The sequence below is a fragment of the Styela clava genome, chromosome 7 (genome assembly GCF_964204865.1).
Source record: "Styela clava chromosome 7, kaStyClav1.hap1.2, whole genome shotgun sequence".
Taxonomy (NCBI): Eukaryota; Metazoa; Chordata; class Ascidiacea; order Stolidobranchia; family Styelidae; genus Styela; species Styela clava.
Window position 1 is genome coordinate 11,600,924 of NC_135256.1, and position 22,555 is coordinate 11,623,478.

At 34.4% G+C, this 22,555-nt stretch overlaps 2 protein-coding genes across 3 annotated transcripts; both read right to left on the bottom strand.

Moving 5' to 3' along the window:
* Window positions 1–695: 695 nt before the first annotated feature.
* LOC120327976 (ankyrin repeat and MYND domain-containing protein 1-like) lies at window positions 696–15,539 on the bottom strand. Of its 2 annotated transcripts, XM_039394349.2 has the most exons (15): window positions 15,188–15,536; window positions 12,779–14,228; window positions 11,908–12,091; window positions 10,882–11,053; window positions 9,179–9,328; window positions 8,493–8,633; window positions 7,840–7,947; window positions 6,941–7,072; window positions 6,452–6,604; window positions 5,804–5,924; window positions 4,008–4,170; window positions 3,276–3,365; window positions 2,643–2,797; window positions 2,057–2,324; window positions 696–1,719 (listed from the first exon to the last, which is right to left on the bottom strand). In XM_039394349.2, exons 1-15 carry the CDS (start codon window positions 15,473–15,475, stop codon window positions 1,587–1,589), a joined length of 3,708 nt encoding a protein of 1,235 aa, XP_039250283.2. In that variant the 5' UTR covers window positions 15,476–15,536; the 3' UTR covers window positions 696–1,586. The 2 variants fall into 2 exon arrangements, 1 of the variants encoding a protein (XP_039250283.2); XR_013477349.1 differs by lacking the exons at window positions 696–1,719; window positions 2,057–2,324 and adding an exon at window positions 4,684–4,816 and having other exon boundaries at window positions 2,747–2,797; window positions 15,188–15,539.
* Window positions 15,540–17,076: 1,537 nt separating this feature from the next.
* On the bottom strand, window positions 17,077–21,462 carry LOC120328968 (uncharacterized). The gene is made up of 7 exons (XM_039395565.2): window positions 21,336–21,462; window positions 20,673–20,854; window positions 20,292–20,452; window positions 19,811–19,959; window positions 19,248–19,430; window positions 18,614–18,741; window positions 17,077–17,966 (listed from the first exon to the last, which is right to left on the bottom strand). The coding sequence occupies exons 2-7, from the start codon at window positions 20,845–20,847 to the stop codon at window positions 17,572–17,574; spliced, it is 1,191 nt and encodes a 396-aa protein (XP_039251499.2). The 5' UTR covers window positions 20,848–20,854; window positions 21,336–21,462; the 3' UTR covers window positions 17,077–17,571.
* Between the last annotated feature and the right edge of the window lie 1,093 nt (window positions 21,463–22,555).

Below are 22,555 nucleotides of genomic sequence, written 5' to 3' on the forward strand. Positions count from 1 at the left end.
CCAGAGCACATGTTCCTACTATTGACTATATATCATATTTGGTCTCACAAATTATCAATTTACAACGAAATAATTATCAAAAAGCACATGATTCACGTTCGAACAAAGTACAAAATCTGAATTCCAATGCATCCGTAGCCGCGATTACGTCACCACCTGGCGTAATTTTTGCTGATGCGAAAAGATTATGATGGCCGTCTCTCAAGCGTGACTATTTTTTTCAAGATTTTTCATCAGAAGTCGCAAAAAATTGCATTGGGTCAGTCCTTCTTGGTGGGGAACACAATTTAAATACATTTGCAATGCCATTTAGAAGTTAAACGCCAACGCACGATACAAGCGCACTTTGGTAATCTAGCTAACTCCATCAGTGTTCAGAATACAGTGGCATTTATTCGTTTTGTTGGTCTTCCTCTGGGCTAAAACGATACTACTAGTTATTGTGTTAATTGCAATGCGTTATACCAATGATATTAAGCAACATGATGCGCAACTCCGGCATTTTTAGCCGAAGATTGTATCCGATAGCACGCTCCAATGCACATACTTGACGAGACGAAAACGAGCGGATGTGTGCTGCTTTCAAGGCATAGCACGAATGGTGTTCGTGCCTGCTTTGACAGTTGTTTAATGTCGTTGGTTATATAGATGCGAATTCCCGTCCAACTGGTTTTTATAAAAGAATAGGCAGTTCAATGAATAACTACGATTATATTTTCTCTGTAAAAATGTACATAAAAATTCTAAATGTCGCAAAACTAAACAAGCAACAGATTTATGCAGATAAATATACATTAAATTAAAACTATTAATTGCAAGTACAAATGTGTTGGATGCATAAAAAGTATGCTTTGGCATCTAATGAAGCGAAGTTGAATAAATTCTTATACAAAAACATTTGTTAAAAACTAGAATAAAGCAATAATATTGGAACTTCAATACGAAAATATAACAATATCAAGAGAAACGACAGCAATCTATTTTTACTTTGGAAAAGGCCGAGTTTTTGAATAAAGACCAAAATAATTCTTGAAAAGATTAATTACTGTAAAATTCTATAAATTTGATACGCTTTTACAAAATTGTTTGGTTCTCCCATCAACATTAAATATTGTCATGGAATTTGATTTACAACTACAGTGGTGTCTGTCTTGGACTATTGCATTTGTTCATGTTCAAGTATCATTATTTATTTTTAAAGTAGGGACGCACTAAAGCATAATGCAAGCAACAGATGAGATGCTATGAGTTAAGCAACAAACTAAAATATAGGAGCCTCAATTGTCGTTGCTATTGTGCAATTTTATAACAAAACTGATATAAAGAAAACCCAACGGATTTTTTAAAATCCAAAATGTTGTGAACAATGTAAGAATGTGTCACCAACTACATATCTTGTGAAACACAGTCATCAAGGCAAATATGGTTAGATGTGGCACCTCCTTCACCAAACTAACTCTTTTATTTATGAGACGATGAAACACTCAAAATGTAATGATCCTCCTACAGTTATACAGTAAATCAATTATTAATATTGAATATCAAATTGACAACAAACAAAATAGCCAACACCATTGTGATGTCACTCATTCAAAGCTGTAGTTCTCTTTAATTCCAAGTTCAGCCAACGTCATTCCTGTTGTTCCAAAATAAACTGCTTTTCCAACTTTTGACTGCAGAATCTCTCCCACATGAGCCCTGCGACTCGGCAGTAATGATCTGTGTAATATAATTACAGTTGAATACGGATGAAAAATAAGTGATTTGAGACATTATGGTATATTCAATATATATATTCAGTGACTGACAAAAAGTAACATCTTTGAAGTTACTGATTCTGGAAGCTTTCGATAAAATTAAATTGGTAAAGATAAAATGTGCGGTTATGAATGTAGAAACGTCCGTTTCCAAAGTATAATATGTTTATTCAGCCATATTTGTCTTTTCCTACACTTTAGGCTGCACTTCATATAATATACAAAAAAAATTTGGCAGTGAATACAATGAATAATAACAATCAAAGATGATGTTATCATTTCACATAATCATTACATACTTTCCAGTTGAAGGCTGGAGAACACTTGTGGATCGTGATGAAGCAGTCTTCTTCCTTGGCTTTCCTTTCGTTTTACCAAATTTGAGATGACTTGAAGTAGTTCTACCAGATTTAGATCTTGGCATGAACTCCGTGTTAGTGACTATGTTTTTGGGTAATATTTTCATGCTGTTGCTTGTTGGGTCATTTTCAATTGCTTCTTTCAAAGTGTGAATTGTAAAATAAGAAGCAATTTCATTTGCAGATGGGGAGGACTGTTCTCTCTTATCTGAAAATAAAAGGGTGTAATGTGAAGACTGGAAAAAAAATATATTAATCAGTTTTCAAACAAGTTAACGACTCGAGGGTGTGGCGCATCGTGCTAAGCGTTAGGCGTATCACCGCACCTCTGTTTACCCTGCATTGGTTCGAATCCCATGCGGGATGGTTATGTGCAAGAGGATTGCTGGATTTCTCGGCGCTGTATGGTTAAGCCGCCTTATCGCCTTTCTTCCTCGGGATAAATATGTATATCCTATCCTAAACAACAAATCTATCAAGGATCGAAACTATATTATTAAGAAAAAAATTGCAACATGTCACATACTTTTTATACGAAGACATTCAGCCTTGTGTCGTTCTTCCCAGGCTTTTAGTTTACAGGATCTACTGCAATAATAAACTTCACGACATCTAGAACATGTTGTCAAACGCACACCAACAGATCGACCACATTCATAACAATAACGAAAAAGGGGTTTTCTGAAAAGGATTGAAATTGAATCAAGCATTGAATTTTACAAATTGGGTAGAAAGGGTCTATTCTCCTATGCCAAATATAAATCAGCCAACATTGTCTTTGTCCAAATTTTTCAATTCCTTTTTTACTCATTGCAAAAAATGAAAAAGTATTTCTGAATTATTGTAGATTCATTTAGAACCTTGTTGTTTTGTCATAACATGGATTGTGGGGAATGAGTATAATCAACCAATACTCAATTTGCAAAGAATTGTTGAAATTTCTATTTTCAAAAGTATTATAAAAAGTATGTTGTTTATCCTACGGTAATTAATCAGATAAAATTATTTAAAAAAAAAGATCGTATCCGCCCAATTGAAGAGATGTCCAAATGCCTCATTCCTATATATTGTAAAGTTTCAAATTTTATTGCACTAATGATCAACTACAGCCTGCGAATCGAATGAAAAATGACAACAAAGAACAGAGATACAATCTCACCTAATCGGACCTGAACCTGACCTTCCTTTAATTGATTTTTTTACAGGTTTAACTTGCTTATCTGGTTGAGAAAAAATGGTTGATGAAATCCTAAAAAAAACAGCAAATGTTAATAGACAGATCGAACAGCTAGAAATTAGGAACACACACACAATCCCAACACCAAATCCAATTCGTTTTCTACAGTTAAACATGAAATCACATCTTATTAATTGACAATGACAGATGAATAAGTTCCTATATTTTAATCATTGATAATTTTATAAATAAATAAACAAGTTGGACACAAAACAAATTTGAGTGAAAACTTGGGTTCAATGTGGTCAACATATCTATAGTATTCATTTGATCATTGCCAGAGCAGTATGAATTTCTTGAATTAGTGATATTGTCCAACTCTTGGAAATGTGTCAATCTTATGCTCAGCCGTAAACTAAAATTCAAAAAAACTAGTGGATAGTGATCAGAACTAGGAAAATCAGGCCTTCAGGTCTCTACGACCAAGTTATAGTTGACTTCTTCGACTAAGTGTAGTCAGATAGAATTTGAGAGATTTCACATATTTCTTGAATCCAAGACTCGAAAACAAAAATATTCTAATACCTTATTTAGCTTTGAATGAGACATGGTGTCTTGCTCTAGTGGTTATAAACTTTGAATACTGAGAACAAAGTTGCAAGTCCAAAATGAGACAAAAAAATTCCCTTCTCTTTTTTATATTTATGTACTTACTTTGAATCAGGTCTATCTTCAGGCGATATAGGAGTTGGGAAGCTCACATGGCTTGCTGAAACTGGATCTGTATGGTATTGTTGGGGGCTTGAAGGAAGGGCAGCTTCTGACTTGGCCCCAGCGCCAGTGTACAGAAAGCGTTCTTCTCGGCTCGGACTCAGACCTTGAGAAATTTGCATTTACATGGTAAAAGGTCAGAATAAAATATTACATTGTTAATGACACAAGATATAACAAACAAAATCTAAAGAAGACTGAAATATGTTCGACAATCATTACATACAGGTAAAAATGCAAGAATTTAAACAGCAATCTTCAATCGTCAATTGTATCCTGTGAAAAAGTTCCCAAATACTACACTCGACAATATTTTTAATAAGTACTAATTGTATATTCTGTACTACCATAGTGTTTGTGTTAGTCAAGTGAATATACCCCCTGCCTATAGGTTTCAGTCCCTTTACACACCTTGATATAAAGTAGGCAAACAAAACTAGTTACCTCCATATTGGTACACACACTTCTGAAGCACCTTTATTCCATATACTAACTGTAGTTCAGATATCTAACTGTCTTTACAACCTGACCTATGTATAATACAATTTTGGCAAAACCTGGTATATAAATATTGTTTCTAAATTCAATATAACTCCTCTCAGAATGTCTCGCTACTCACTCATCTTGTACTCGAAAGTCTAGATCAGAAACACTCTCCTCAACATCATCAGTTACTTTATATTTTTGCAACTTGAGCTTCATAGTATCCTGTTGATCTATGTCTTGCCATAATTTTTGTAAAATTACTTTCGCTAAATAACAAGAAACAACAAATTCAATCAAAGTAACCTATTATTTATTATGCTTCTGTCAATTTGAATACCAAAGTGAAGAAAGCAGACTAAATTATTGACTTGTCTACTCATAATGACGAGTTGCTCTCAAATTTTAAAAATCGGAATTAGTGGCTTTCAACCTGTTGGTAATAGCGCTGAGGACAGTTTTTCTGTGTCTCAAACATAGAATGATCAACGTCTTAAAGTAAAAATTTAAAGATGACCTGTTTTATACCATCTGCAATCTGTACAAAAGTATGCAATCTGTACAAAAGTATGCAATCTGTACAAAAGAACTAGCAGGTATTCATTTTTTCATCCTAATAATAAAGGACTGCAAACCACTTTTCTGAATCTGATCATCCAACCTATGGTAACTTCAAAATACAAATTGCTAAGATCATTATTTTGACCAAATTAATATACCGTATTGTGCAAATGGAATGATACCACCTTTGGTAGTTAGAATTCCTCTCGTACAGGTTAAAACATGCAAGTGGTGTGAAACACTTTCAACTGCTATATTAAATAGTGAACATGGATGGTTTTTCAGTCATAGGAATGAGAAAAAAATTCAATAATCAAAGAACATCAAGGAAACTAGTTTGTAAGTGCTAACTCGCAAAAACACTCTAACCTGATAGAGCCACTTTCAGACTGCACTAGTTAAAAACATGCTATTTATCAATTTCTATTTTCAATGTAATTAAGGCACGGTAGCCCTGTGGTCAAAGCAACAGACTTAAACATTGAGGAATCGCTGGTTAAAATCTCAGATTCAAATCCCATGTTCACCACATCACCCAGAGTGTATTAAATTGGGTAGGCGATGTCGAACTGGAAAGATTCATGTCCTACTATTGTAGCTCCTTATTTGGTAGTGGTTGGTTGTACGAAGCCTTGTTTGGAGTGGATGATGTATAAAAACATTATATATATAAAGAAATGCAAATAGAAGCCTACTTCGAACACCAAATTTTGTTTCTTGTTTTAATTTGTCTCTTTCCACTTTGACTGCAGCTTCTCTTAGAAGATTTCCAAAATGTGCAAGGAGTCTTTTTCTTGCATTGTAAGTATCTCTCTCCTGGTAAAATTAATATTCAACAACTTGTTAAGCAAGACAGCAAAAATAAATATACAAATTTAATTCAATTACCAAGATTAACCAACTGGTTGGAGGAAAAAGCAAGTGGTGTAGTTGAAACGTAGATGCGGTTTCCTGTGGCAGGGTTAAGGATAGGATAAAATTCAAATATATATATCTCGGGAAGAGGAAAGCGATAAGATAGCTTAATCATATTGCAAACCACAGCTTCTCATCCGGTTACCAGTCCATGTCGGGTATGGGATTAGTTAGCCTTTTCTTTGTTTTCAGAACATGTACTTGCATATAATTTACGGTAAGTAAGTGTTTAAAAATAGATGTTCAAAAAATGTAGGAGTTTCTTTTTTTAAAAGTTTAGAAATTGTCTCAAATTTGATTGCCCAAGAGAGTCAATGAAAAACAGCAATACTATCACTAGATAAAAGTGTAGCACTGACAAGGAATAAAATTACATGGAACTAGTCCGTTAATCGAATCGCTTATGTGACTGTTGAAAATGAACTTACATGATATGAAAGAGCATGGTATGGTGTATGAGCAATTCTTGAATCTTTGCCAAACATCCAGTGAGCATAATCAACCACTGTTCCAGTGACTTGTTTTGTTCCAAAGACAATCGGAGCCAACATGTTTGCACCAGCGTTCACTAGTTTGTCCACCTGAAATAATATTGCATTTTAGTCTCTATATCAATATCAGTCACAGATATACCACACCTATCATTTTATACTAAATTACATGTTTATGAAAGTGAATTTACATTGTATATAGAAGCGCTAATTTCATATCCCTGCGAAACCATTTTTAATTAATTTAATAAATAATAATAAAAGTTAAATAATTTTATTTTTGTGTCCCAGGGGGCCAAAAATATTGTCCCAAATTTCGCTCTTTTGTTATAATTTTCTCCACCTTCATAGGGCGTTTTTACCATTCTGCTGTTAGTAATTTGGCCTTATATATTGCTCTCTTATGGTATATTATCAAATATTCACCAGTTTAATTCTGCTGTCAGCATCTCTTCTACTTTCATATTCAGTATTAGCAGCAGCACACAATGCATTTCCAACTCCACGTTTTAAAGGCATACTTGCGTCAGCTTCGAAATTTATTAGTTCTTCAATAGCCTGTATACGAAACTATGCTTAAATCTATAACAACAACATAGAATACTTGATATTCATATTCTATATTAAAGATGTTCTCTCTCTAAATCGCAACATGGTAGGCATGACAAGATTAATAAAAAGCAAGATAGATGAAAAATTGGGTAACGGATAACGTATAATAATGGGCTGAACTCATCAATATTTTATTCATCATACTATACTCAGGGTGCCACAGTAGATTCACCTGCAGCACCGGGATCATGTTCAATACCCTAATAAAAGTTTCAGATCAGTTTGTCATTGGAGTATAATGATGGGTACTTCCGTAGTATGTGTACCATGTTAGGGTTAGGCCATAATCTTATTTTAGTTCTAATACAAGTTCGGGGGCTGTCTGTGTTAGCCAAGTGAATATGCCCCCTGCCCATATGCTTCCGTCCATTTACACAACTTGATGTAAAGTGGGCAAACAAAATTAGTTACCCCCATATTGGTACACATACTTCGAACACCTGATAATGTATATTACCTAATTAATTATATATGACTGAAAATGCTTCATTTCATTCATTCCACTAAAATTCAGCTTTAGCTCAAAGTAATCACGCAATTGCAACATCATCTACTAAGAGAAGACTGTCATACTATTCTATATAAATGTCATGGATGTCTGAATTGGAAAATCAATATTAGTCAAATGGCAACAGCAGGTTTGTGGGAGACAATGAGGTAGTACTGGATACTGGTGGGTAAACATGCCCAGTAAAGGTCATTATCTAACATACGCAGTCATTCCCAGAACTGATAGCAAGAGATAGAGGAGAATGTCCACTCCATATAACATCTGGATCAGCACCATTGTCAAGTAGTTCATGAACAACTTCACAGGCATTCTGAAAATTAAATGGAATTGATAATTACCAGCATGTATATGCCAAGTACAAAAAAATATAAGTCAAAAATTATCGAAAGAAATTAACACTATGATAACCAAAGGTAATGTTACCTATTCTATGTTTTGCAAAATTATTGAAAAAAATGTTACAATGCTGATTACCCTGCGCAAGTTCGCAGGTTCGAATCCCAGTGGGGATAATAATGTGTGAGAAAATTGCAGAACTGTACATGGTGGGGGGTTCACGTAATTGTTGAAGGGTTATTACCACTTTCTCCAACATCAAGTCTATGCATTTGAAACAAATAACTGTTAAATATTCCCATATTCGACATGAACTGGTAACAGTACGAATGTGGGGTTTGCCATATAATTATGTCATCTTATTGACTTTCTTTCCTGAAGATAAATATGAAATTCTTTCCGTCCTGTAAAGCTGAATGATGAAGCCAATTTTTGTATGATGCCAAAAGTTTTGCAAGCCTTCAATAAATCAGTAATTAGTAATCTGCGAAGATCAATAATAAAATTCCCATAACACACTTTATAATCATTATCTCTGTCACAGGCTATATGTAGTGGTGTTCTGCCTCCTTCATCCACAAATTTGAGACCTTCTGACAGCCATTGAGGGCTCGAGTCTTTCTTTGTTGGCACAGAATAATCACTTGACAAGCAGCTTTCCTGTTAAAAAAAAAATACTTGAGTCAGTGCAGTCATGGTCTTGAGAAACTGATTGACGTTTGCCAGACAACTTTCAATTTTTTGTTGCATTACATTGGCGTGCATATGTTTTAAGGAACTTATGTGCCTCTAATTTTGAATATTGAATTAGAAATTTAAAAATGAAGATATGTCAAAGTGGTGCCTTGCAAATATTGTGTAGCGCTCGAGGTAGATATATTGTGCAGCAAATGGTTAAAGTAAGCATAAGAAGTGGAATTCACCTTGTATTTTAGGTTAGGATAGATCAACACTATAGCAGAATATTCATACGCAATAAGATCCATACAATTAGGACAATTTATTGGACAAATAGGAGATAACATTTTTGAAACATTCATTTAGAAAAAACAGAATAATACTGCATCTAATAGGAATAAGGTTTAAATCACCATTTCCTTTCATCAGAAAGTATATCATTTACCACACAAAAGATATCTTGCTGCGAAACTACCATTTTTTTTTTAACAATGATTCAACCAAATATTTACAAATTTTACACTTACTGAAGCAACTGTATTTTTACTGTGAGGAATATCGTCATCATGAGCAGTTACATTAGGATTGGCACCAGCTTGTAATAATAACTTAACAGCAATCACACCTTCCTTCCCAGGTAAAGCACTTGCTATATGAAGTGGAGTGAAGCCGCCAAACTATAATATAAGTGGTACTGTATAAATTTTACTGTGAGAAACACAATTAATTTAATTTTCTCGAATCATACACCTACCGAGGTATATACGCTAGAGATGTACCGATACCACTTTTGTCGCCGATACCGATACCGATCCGATACCAGCTAAAAACGCCGATACCGATACGCCGATACTACAAATAGGCCGATATTACCGATATTCCGATACCGATACTATGTAATTATTACTTAATTAGGTATGCTGTGTAGGGCAGACGGGTTAAAACAATGGTCTTTAAGCGTTGTTCATAGTACACATTATTTCAGATCAAAAAAAAAGATATATATATCACATAATATGAAATTAATGTTTGGTATCCATGTGCTGTAACTGATTAAGATACATTGTACAGTAACGCTAGTAATCTCGGTGTTCAATTAGAAAACTCATAAGCCGGGATGTCCAATTTGAATTTAATGTTAATATCGCGAGCTTCGAATATCGTTATTTGTGTTTAAAAGAATATCGAATATCACCCACACATTCTAGCGCCGCCGTCCTACGTTCAAATTAAAAGCATATTTAATTTAGTGGCTAATCGTAATCGTCCACGCAATAAGTCAAAGCCAACATGAAAGAATATCAAAAACAATATCAGCACCGACAAAAAGAAGGCCCACCGATAACCGTTGAGGATGTTTTTTTACTTCACTATTTTATAATATTTTACAATTGCTATCATATATTTTGAGACAGTCTAGGACTAGGCGGTCAAGTCAATATATCTATAAAGAAATCGTGTAGTTAAGCAGAATTAAAATTAATACCTGTGTAGTGGGATAATTGTGTCGGAATTTAGTTTATCGATGTCGACGGACTAACTTGACGACAAACAGTCAGAATTTATACCCGTGCCAAAAGTCCATGTGCCGTTAATAAGGACGGACCCCAATTCCACTGTATGATTTAAAACTGGGCGCCTAGTTGCTTTTTGTTATGTGCTGTGTTGATATATTTATTCATAAAAGCTATGTAATATTAAAAATGTCAATATAAAAATTTGACAGCGAAAATAGCCAAATTAGTTGAGCTAGTTCAGCTGATAAATAGCTAAAAACACGTGAATCCTATTCTCTCGCAGGGGTGGGGACATGTATGGCTCATAGCTCACGATCTCTCCAGACAAAAATAAATTAAAAAGTAGTATTCCAACTTATCTTTTAAAACATTCTGGACCATATCAAAAAGGTAAATATATCGGTAATATCGGCCTTAATCTAACCGATACCGATACATGGCCGATACCGAAAAAATGGCCGATATTGCCGATACCGATACCCGATACATCGGTACATCTCTAATATACGCTGTTAATAACATTTAATAATAATATGACTATGAGCGAGATTATGTGAAATTTCTGATTCATTAATTCGATTCTAAAATCGCCAAAAATTTGATTTTAAATTATTTTCAGCATTTTGTGTTGCCACAAAATAATGTAGCTCATAAATTACTCTTGTCATTTACTAACAGGACTGATGAATTGAACTGATAAAGTAAATACATACAGAAGATGATATTCTTGTTTCAGTTGAAGCTCCTCTGAGTAATAATAATCTTATTGCATCTGTATCTCCAGCTTTAACAGCAAAAAATAATGGAGGCATAGGTACTGCACTCTTGTTCGCACTAGCACCTCTTTGCAGCAGAAGTTCAATCATACGTCTTAGTTCTTCATGTCTAAATCATACAAAAAATATTACTTTCATGTGAAGATATTTCCAAATATTGAGTAAAATGACTGCAGTTAATAAAATCATAGATTATAATCGTCAAGGTGTATGTATGTGTCAAGTTGTCAACTGTCAATGTATACAGAAAAAAACCAATCGTGTCCCAATTTTGTTTAAAAAAATTAAATTTTATGTAAAATTCCATTAGTTTCATAGTTCTCTAGAGGAGTTTGAAAGTATAGTAAAAATTGTAATCACAAACTCGTCTGGTGTTGAACTAAAATCTCATGAGTTGACAATTTTATAAAATGATGAACTTTTTTCAGCTATGCTTGGTATATAAGTAATTCACCATTGCTTGGACACAATATACCCTACGTAGCTGCTTTGATACATGGAGTTTCAACAACTTGGATTGGCAAACAAAATTTAACATGTCCAAGGATAGGATAAGATTTACATATTTATCCTGAAGAAGAGGAAAGTCGATTAGACGTCGTATTCATATGGCAAACCATGGCCTCTCGTCCGATTACTAGTCAATGTCGGGTATGCGATTAGTTAGCCAGGTAATTCAGAAGCATGGACTTTATGGTGGAGAAAGCCGTAACCGACCAGCAGTTACGTGAATTACCCTACGGCGGTGAGGAGTCCAGCAATCCTCTCACACAAAACTATCCCCGCATGAGATTCAAACCTGCAAACCCACGCAGGGTAATCAGAGATGCGGTGGCGAGCGCATTCCTAATGATTAGCACGATGCGCCTCACCGACGAGTCAAACCTATGCAGTTTACTGTTTCTGTCACATGTTTGAATCATGAAATACTCAAATTGAAATAAGATACTCAAAAACACTCACTCTGCCTTCCACACTGCCAAAGCTCCAGCTGTTCCAAGTGAAATAGCTTGTCCATCTCGAGTAGATATTCCACTCACAGCTCTTCTGTTCATACTCAGCAGTGTTGCAGTTCGTTCGATCAGATCTTCAGGTATATTCAGATAGAAATCTACTAAATTCTTTTTTGAAGCTAAAGATGAATCAGCTGTTAAAAGAAACAGAGATTTGAAAGATGCCAGTATTCAACACAGCATTCTGAACTAGTTTTATGATTGATAATTGTAGTTTTCCTATATCGTTCTTATTTTTCACCAGAATGGATGGTATACCGATAAATATCCTCAGATATCATCGATGTCGATAGCCCTATTTCTCAGTGCCAACTAATATTTTGATGGTTAGGAAAATCCAGGAATCTAAAAACCAATCTTCATGGTGTATTTCAAACTTTTCCCTTGAACAGTGTTAGTAATACACGGGCGCAAATGACAAAATTAAAATCACAATGTCAGTAAAGACATGAAGAACACAGCATCATAATTTTGGAGCCATTTGTTCTTTATTAAAACACAATTATAGCGTATTATTATGGTTGTTATTCTAGCCATTACTAAGTAGATAGTGATATTCTTTCAAATTCAAGACCACAGAAGATAAATTAGTGGCGAAAATTTTTATATTGGGGGTGAACGTATGTAAGAAAATTGAATGCCACATGAGATGACAGTTAACAACCGAAATTATTTGCATCTGTCAAATATCTACATGGGTTAACTAAGTAACCATTACCAGCCCTAAGTATCTCACAATAGATTCTGTATCTAATTTTCTCATGGCATGGCCTACTTTATACTATATTAATGTGCATGCTACAGTGGAACGTAATTGATACCTGATGTGGTGAGAATGCTATTTGTTGAACAAACGCTGTCAGCATCATCTTTGTTTGAAACACCATCAGGTTTTTCATCATTTTGTTTATGTTTTCTTGCTTCATGTTTAGCTGAAGATATTTCTCTAAATCTGGCCTTGATGCGTAAGTCACTTTTGCAACATTCAACTGCATTCTTTTTTTCTAGTTCCTGGCTATCTGATGCTCTTGAAAGTGAAGATTGTCTACTAGTCGCAGGAGAGACAGATCCCCTTCGGAACATACTACTTCTTCTTCTGTCATCATACAGTAAGGGTGAATGCAAACGACTGCTTTTTGGACTCAGCATACCCCCTTTTGTCATATTATTTTTTCCTTTTGGAGAAGGCGTAGATCCCATTCTATCTTTCTTGGTAGGATGTAGTTGAAGTTTAAGAATAGGTTTTTCCGTCATATGTTCATCAATATACCTTTCAGCTATGTTAGGCCTGAAATGATCAGTAGGGTAGTAAAATACATGGCAGGCATTTAGAGCAGTTATACCTTCATCATTAACATGATCAATGTTTGCACCCATATCAAGCAGCAAGTTAACAATTTTGCTATGACAATTGATAGCAGCTCCGAGAAGAGGTGTGTTTCCTGCATTGTCGCAAACATTTGGATTGACTAATCCAGATTTTAAAATTTTATACACAGTTTTACCATCACCAGATGTGGAAGCTTTAATAAGATTCTCGGACATAACTTCAAGTTGACCCTGTCTAGAGCCAAATAAATCTCTTTGAGCCCCGTCAATTGATGATAAGGAAGTACTGAATTTTTCTGCCACATGACGATGCCTATACATTTGCCTTTGCACATCTATAAGCTGAGTTGTATTATTTCTTGCGAATATGAAAGCATTTTCGTCATTTTTAACAAGGTGGTAGTTATCTTTGAAAAAAGCTTTTTGCAGACTCTCTTTTAGGTTAGATGTAACAGGCAAATGCTCAAAATCCCGAGAATAATGCTCAATGCCATCGGGTAAATAATTTTCATCTAATTGAAGCCTCGCTTGCATTTCTTTTCCACTAAACCAGAATGACTTCTCCTCATCGGGAGTTTTACTCATATATTCATCATTTTCTTTCATTACAATTTGAGAAAAATGTTCATCAGGGAAATATGGATATTCTGGATGATCTTTAATACTAAATATATCTTCTACTTCAGAACATAAACGAATTAGTTTTTCTTTATACCAGAGTCCAATATCTTCTTTGTTAGATTTTTTATATGAAAAAATTCCTGGTCCACATCTTTCATCTTTTTTGTATAGCCCTTCAAATATATCACCATTCGAGAATATAAACTTTCCATATCCCTCTTTTCGTCCAAGATAGAAAGTACCGCAGTATTCAGAACCATCAGGCCATCTATATACTCCTTCCCCATGCCTGTGGTCTTTGTAAAATTCACCTTCATATTCCTGAAAAAGAGAATGATCGCTGTAAACCTAATCTCATAAAAGTTATTTTATGCAAACACACAGACAAAGTATTTGGTAACTCTGTGATGATTGTAATGACTCAGATACTAAAACTAGAAAAAGACTAGAAAAATAATGGCATTGCATCGTGATGCCATCGCAGTTTAAATCTTGGGTTCAAATACCACGTCCACCGCCCTATACAGGGTGTAAAAAATTGGGTAGGCAATGCAGAACCCAAAAGATTTCAAACTATAGTAGACCCTTACCTAGCAGTGGTTGCTTATGCAGAGCCTCGTTTAGAGCAAAAGACATTTAAATAGGAAAATTTTTAGAAAAAGTAAATGATGACATCTAATCTCATTTATGTATTTTAACAACCTGTTCATTACAATTTTTATTATATTATTTTTATTATCGGTGGTAGTCCATTTGAACCACATGAAATAAGCTCAGTAAGGCACAGTTCTCCGATTCCAAGATTTCCCGACTTTTGTTTTAATAACACACTTTATCAGTCTCTGAAAAAAAGTGTATGGCATGATGGCGGGTGCGTCAGATTGGGGCATGCTTGTGTCGTTGATAATTTAACATGCACCGGCCGTCACATGACAAAAATTCTTTACCACCAACGTTTTTCGCTAGAGACTCTCGAAAGATATGGTATTTTTTTCTTCTGTAAATCGGATTATTTTTTCAGGGAATCAAATGGTAACGTTTTTAGATTGCGCTTCATTTTAGTTTATTGAGCAATGCCAGTTTGTGCCGATATGAAGGACCACACACACTATCTCGGAAAGTAGGGTAATCACATTTACTGTTATAGTTGATGTCTTTTAATGTAGGGGCTATTCTTAGAATGGAAGAACTGCATCGTACTGAAGCTAGCTTCATATGTCATACTTGTCATATTCATTCATAATACAATATCAATAATTTCAAAAAAATAGCTAATTTACTTCTCCCGAACACCAAACATGTCTTCCATTTCCATGTCTCATATCATTTAGGAAACCGCCTTCATATATAGAACCATTTGGCCATGTTTGTCTTCCCTTTCCACATCTGCGGCCATTTGAAACCTCCCCAATGTAAGTGGCTCCCGATATCCATACAAAACTACCATGTTTATCATTTATAAAATCCTTTTTGGAGTGAGGATATATTTCTTTGTCAAAAGAATTTGCATCTTGTACTGAAGTAGACAAACGAGGAAGAGAGTTGTTCTCATCTTCTGAATATCTCATTATTTTTAAATATGTAGGCAGAAATTGATCTCATCTAATCACAAAAAAATAGAATTCAAAATCTATTTTAGTGGATTTTTTTTTATAGTTCATAATATTTGAAAAATTTAGATAGCCTAGTTCATGTTCTCAACATTGAAATTTAAGTTAATAAAAAATCCATGATTTGAAATAAAATCGATAAAAACCTCTACAAACTACACAAGTATAAAAGTGATACGGACCATAACCGCTGGTGGGTTACCTGATTATAACTTATATTATTATTAATAATGGTACCATTTGAACCGTTTTGTTGGCTTGAAGAGTTTTACTTACTGCGGTGAATCGTAAAAATGAATACTAAACTATACTGCAAAATATGCAAAGAAAACTAAGAATTATGTGCACGGGTAAGTAGCCAGCGTCTGCAACCAGGCAACAATGTAAACACTGACTTCTCCTCGTTAGCACCTGCTAACGGATATATATTTTGGCAATCAAAAATCAACTTCAAAATACGGAACTGTACTTAAAAATATATAAATGCTTGCAAAACTAAAGTATCTAGTTTATTTCTACCGATTTTGCCTAACTCATTGCAGTTTCGCTTCCATGTGGCATTTCCTAGTAAACACTAGCATTGCTACATGTTCATAGATCGTGCTCATCGCAGCGCTGTTTTCCAGTGGTAATTCTTTTGCTTGCTTTGTTTTTCGTTTCTAATTTTGTCCCAATTATAAAAAAACATAAACCAGCTGAAATTAAGTGAAAATTTTCCATTTTTATAAGTTAAATAATTTAGCTCTAGCTCCTGAGAGTTCAAAAAAGACGTTCTCGAATGAACCAATGATGAACTTAACGCGGACAATACTGCAGTGATGTAAACGAATTTCTCTACAATCGTTTGCGTTTCTGGACTCAAAAACTCCATGTGACCTATTAACATCACTTGCATTATTAACGTCAGAATATTAATAAATTGCTGTCTCACACACATACATTTTTATCAATATTTCATCGCTGATGTTATATCTGATCGATTTCTTACACACAGCATGGATCAGGAGCCACGATGACCTAACCTAAATGCAGTGGTGGGATTCAGCCGGTTCTATAGAACCGTCTCACGGAATTTTGAGATCAGCGAACCAGTTAGCCTTACTAAAAAACAGAAATGTAACAGAACCGGCCGAAAAATATGACTTCTGTGATGGAACCGGCTGACAAAAAATTTGAATCCCAACACTGCCTAAATGGTCTTGCATATCTGACGAAAAGTGATCAAGAAATTATAAATTTTTTATGTTGCTTCAAATGTATAATAGTGTTGACATTGTCCTCCTTTCCTTTTTGAAGTTCGTTCACGGGAAGACCCACAAAACAGCACGAACAAATGATGTAACGATCAGCGGTTAAACGAACCACATAGTAACGAGCCCAGCAATCCTATCCAACGAACAACCACCGAGGTATCTGATACAGAGTGCACACCTAGGATAACTAGAGTCAATATGACAAGCCCTGAAGAAATTCCTGCCGCTGGCGTGGAACACCTGTATTCGAATATCTCTAAAAGCTGGTCTATGAAGTACCTAGAACTTTTATACAATCCCCAAAAGTGACCATATGAAAAACTTTATAGCAAAAAATGCAAATAACGAAACAGTTCAAAGAACTTGAATATTGAATACAACAAGAAAGCAGCGTTTTTTTTTGAATGAGGACACTTTAAATACTTGAAAGAAAGCACGTCTAAAGAAACGGTCTTTCCAGAGATTCTTTAAACTCGATATACCAGTATACCAGCGAAAATTTTTAGCAAGAGTATCTTTGTAGTGTAAAGTTTTATGAAAAGTTTCACAAATTGCTTCACAACACCAACGCACGATTCCAAGAGGAATTGTGAGCCAGAGTTTAATGAAAACCGTTCTGATAAACTCAATGGTCGCATTAATTACCATTGCAAATCCACAATATATGCTGGTACACAAAGACACACATAAAATTTAAAAATAAATTATATCAAAGAGAAGACCTGATAAACTTTGTAAAAGAAAACAACGAAAACTGCATTGAAGCAAAAGAATATTATTAGCTAAACATGAATGCAAGAACTAATCAGCATTAAAGTTTGAAGAAAACTTGCTTAAATATTCTGAATCACTGGAAAAGTCCCCAGTGTTCAAAGGTTCTTCTTTCCGAGGAGCTAATACTTGAGCATAAGATTTATTTGGTAAATTTTTAACTGGCATAGGCACGGGATTCAGATTTGCAGAAATTGAATTGCTATTACAGGGTACTGATCTCTCTTGAGACGAATCCAGCTTGTCAAGGACGACTATTGGAGATCTCCTTTTCATATCCTCCATACTGCGTCTTTTAATCGCTTGGTATTCAGCTTCTGTGAATGCAACTTCCCTTGACGATCTCTTCGGCCAATCGCCAGAATCCTGTTGTCTTTCATCAACTGCCTGATTCAACCATGATTTTTGTAAATGTAATTTTTTACCTGTAAAGGTTAATATGAAATTCAAGTTACTGATGAATAAATTATAGAGAAACAAAATAGGACTGAATAGGATGAGAACCTGTGAAAACAGTAAGTATAAATTGCATGAGCAGCAAAATATTAACAAAAATGTCAACATGAAAGTGCCACCCAAAATTTGACAGCGCATGGAAGTCTGCTCCAAATACTTATAAATTTATTGTTGGGAATGATATTTAAACAAATTGGAAGTTTTTACACAAATCCGAGTGATTTTGTAGATTGAATACACAGACATAATTGATAAAATTTTCAAATTGCATCTGAAAAATACTATATCAACAATAACTAGAATTCTTTACAAGGCTAGAAAATAAAATTTTGAATCTCACAATAAAAAAATAATAATAAACACAAACAAGACACAAAATGGAGCTAATACCTCGACTGAAGTTTATAACGAAAACCAACGAGAAATTTGAAAAGTAAAAATACCATAATTTTCATTCAAAGTTAGTTATTGAATTCATAAACAACACAGAGAAAACTCAAAAAGTGCGAATACGATTACCCTGCCAAAAGTTCTAAGCATAATAAATTTTCAAAGTTGAGCAAAAATAAAATCCCAAAACACAATCTACTGGCAAGAAATTCAGCCTGATACTGACCCTGTAAAGTATTCCATACACTTATTAATGCTGATTTTTCAAGCATGGTCTTTTCCAACTTCTGTTCTGCATTATATAGTTTATCAAAAGCATGGTCCAATTCTTTAATCAAATCTTGTGTTACTTTCCTGAAATAAAATTGTTAGTAAAAAAGTTAACACTTATATAGGCATCACTATTCAGCGACCTCAGGTTTGAACCATCTTATCTCAAGTCAGTCCTCACACTGAGATTGTAATAAATTAGGAAGACATATTTGACATTACAGGCTTTCCTAAACCAAAATACCTATCTGAATTCTATTATAGTCTTGTTTAAATCAAAGTTGTAGGATATAAATGAAAAAAATATATCAATAAAGATAAGGAACAAGTCAAACTGTGGAATATAATGAAGCATGGAATATCATCATTTGAATGGAACCTACCGTACCTTCCGTATAATACCGTAATATTTAACAAATTTATACACACACTAAAAAGTACAGGACTTATGAATAGGAAGTTCTCCACACGTAGTTCTCCAGACTAATAGTCAAATATTAAGCATCATTCAACCCTTTATCAAAGCAACATACTCTCAACATGTATTTAAACAAAGACAAAGAATATTTTAAAAAAATAGTATAATTTACCCTGTAGCATCAACAACTTGAATTTTGTTGTTATTTACAGTAAGATGAGTCTGGAAAGATTCAAGTAATTGATTTGCACTTGTTGATTGAACATTTCTGGTTGAGCTCTGCCTACTTTTCATATATAGGTTGTTTACAGAACCTTGTAGATTAGATACTTTTATTTTTATAGTGCTGAATATTCTGTAAAAACAAAAATGTTTATTGTTACCACCCAAAGACTAAATTTAAGACAGTGAGTAAAAATACTTAAAACAACTGAAATGTTTGAGTAATGTTTGTTGGACAATAGATTTATTTCCCCATGCGAGAAATCACAGAAAATTCATTCCAATAAAACTTGAGTATTATTTTTAAGCAACGTAAGAAGATCTTGCTACATGCTGGAGGAAAAGCATGGATTACCAGAATTAGGTGTCATGATGATATATACATAAAAGCCATTTTAGCTACTTTTTCCCCAAGATTGACTACAATTATATTATCATACAGTAGGAGTTGTTCCAACCAACTTTAGTTTGTTAATATCTTTTTCAAAATTATATAAAATATTTCCAACTCACGATTTATGTAATACAAAGGCACGAACTGTCCAATCCAGGCAGGTAGCATCTGTATCAGTACCATATGTGATGAGCATTGAAACTATGAAATCAGATTCTTTAGTGTCAGATTTGGCTTGCAAATCTTTGCATAGTTTTCTGTGTATTGACTGAAGAAAATATCAAATTGTGAGTAAAATATGTCTAACAAATATTTTCAGCTTACGATTTTCGATTCATATTTATTTTTAACAAATATTCAAAATTTAAGGTAAAATTGTTGCAATTATTAAGAAAAGGGGCACTCCAGAGCAATGAATTGGGAGTGTATGCTAAAACACAGATTGTTGAATTTTAGACTTCATATAAACTGTATAGCTTTGACTCATTTCGGTCCTCAGTACAATCCTCTGCCTCGCGGTACAAAAACTTCCTATGAATACATAAAATGAAAATAATATAATATTTTACATGACTTAAAACAAAATGATTGACTTCATACCTTTTCTAGTAAGGAGAGTGTGTTTGAAGAATTCCGTATTTTAAAAAGACCAATACACGAAGACAGTGATGAATAAGAGTCAGTTAACAAAGTTTCAGTTTTTGTTGATGAAAGAGATTTAAGAAAATTTTTGCTTGAAGTCGTAAGGTAGTCCTTCACACCTGAAAATAAAGTAGAATCAGTAGAATAAATGAAAACGTTAATAAAAAAATAATGAACACACAAATTTGAGGATATCGCAATTACTGAAGAGAATGAAGAAGGAGTTGAAGTGCATCAACTGGCTTTCCCTCCTCCCGTCAAAGTAGAGTTATCTTACTTCGTTATCATTTAAGAGCATTATAAAATTGAGTACTATCAATAAAAAAATGAAAGACTTACATACAGAAGCTTCTGATTTTGTTACATGCTGTGAATCAGTTATTTCACATTTCGTTTCTGATATTATTTCACCAAACAACACTCCACCGCAGCTACCTCCATGTTTGTAGTGTTCATGGAGAATCTTCCCCAAAAGAGGACCTGATATTTCCAAACTTAATTTACTTGGCTCCATTTTAAAACTAATAAATGGAAAATTTCACTATATTCTTTCGATATCAAGTCTTTTACAAATGCAAGAAAGTCAAACACAAGTAAATCTAATTAATAACATGACATGAATAAACACAGTTCATGTAATTGTCAAAATAGTAGTTAGGGTTCTGGACAGAGATGCTGTGACTATACAGGACTACTAAACTTGATTATAATACAATTTATTCATAACAGAATTCTCAAATCTAATCCTAATTCAGTAATCAGGCAATGAAAATGAAATAAAATAGACTAATAAAAACAGTGAAATTATCATCGAATTAGGCCTAGACCACAAAATATTTTCTGGAATTTTTAATTTCTTTTACACAATTTCATTCTAAAACAACAAAAGACAGAAAAATAGAACGGCCAGTGTATTAGCCTTCTTTGATAAAAAAAAAAGATACATCGGTACGCCAACCCTTACCGTATTTATCTACGACTACTTACGGCGCAATAACCCACCTCTCTGCCTCTGATCGTAGTGCTATTCTCCCATACCCGACATGGAATGGTACAGTAACCGGACGAGAGGCCGTGGTTCGCCATATGGTTGAGCCGTCTTATCGCCTTCCCTCCCCTGGATAAATATATCTTACCCTATTCCTAGCCCTTACTCTGGCAATCAATTGACCGTAATACAGCAAAAACAGAAAGGTCGAATGGATACGTAAACGTAGTGTAGCAAGTTAACTACTGTAATTTTTCCAATATATTTGGAGACTTGAATATCGAACACATTTCCTTATTTAGAAAATCTCGAAACTGAGACACTTCCGATGCTACACGCGCCCGATCACCACAAACACACACATACAAAGTAAAACAAACAGAAAATCAATTATGAATGCTTTGAAAAAATAAAATGGGGAAATTTGCGAAATAGTATTCGGATCTCGATCAAGTGAAGCTGTAAACACCGGAAAACATCTCCCTTTCTTTTTTTTTTTTTTTTTTTTTTTTTAAATGGATCCACAATGTGGATTATTCAATATGTAAATAATAAATAAATGCAATATAAATCATCTCCCTTTCTTTCAAAACATTCAAGAAGCTGCTGCTGAAGTTGTTTCGTGTCATTGACAAAAGTAAGCAACTGAAAGTTGACTACCAAGTTTACGCTAAACTAAATTGCCTAAACTTGAAAACATGCCAAGCGTAAATAATGTAGCGGATCGGCTAAACCAAAAGACGGTACGAACGGAATGGGACTCGATTCACCTCGTGTTTTAAGCTGTCTCACTGTTTTTTTCTTACTGGTATAAATACGAATCTACTGCGACCATTTTCAATTTATTATATATGTTTATTTCGACTCCCATATTCATTGAAACAAACGCCGATAAAACATTGTTCTGTGAAAAATTGCGCGCCTGATTTGACAACGGAGACCTTAAATATCTTTGTATCTGTTTCAACTTTGAAAAAGATCGTCCGCAACTAGCATTTAAGATGAAATTTACATATTTATCCCGAGGAGGGGAAAGCCGATAAGACAGCTTAAACATAAGGCGAACAACGGAGAGGGAGTGATCACTTTTTTGTGGCTTTGGGGCCAGGCCACTGGAATGGGGCCAGGCCACGGAGAAATTGGGGCCAGGCCACGGAGAAATTGGGGCCGGGCCACAGAGAAATTGAGGCCGGGCCACGGAGAAATCGTGGCCAGGCCAGGCCAGGCCATGGTG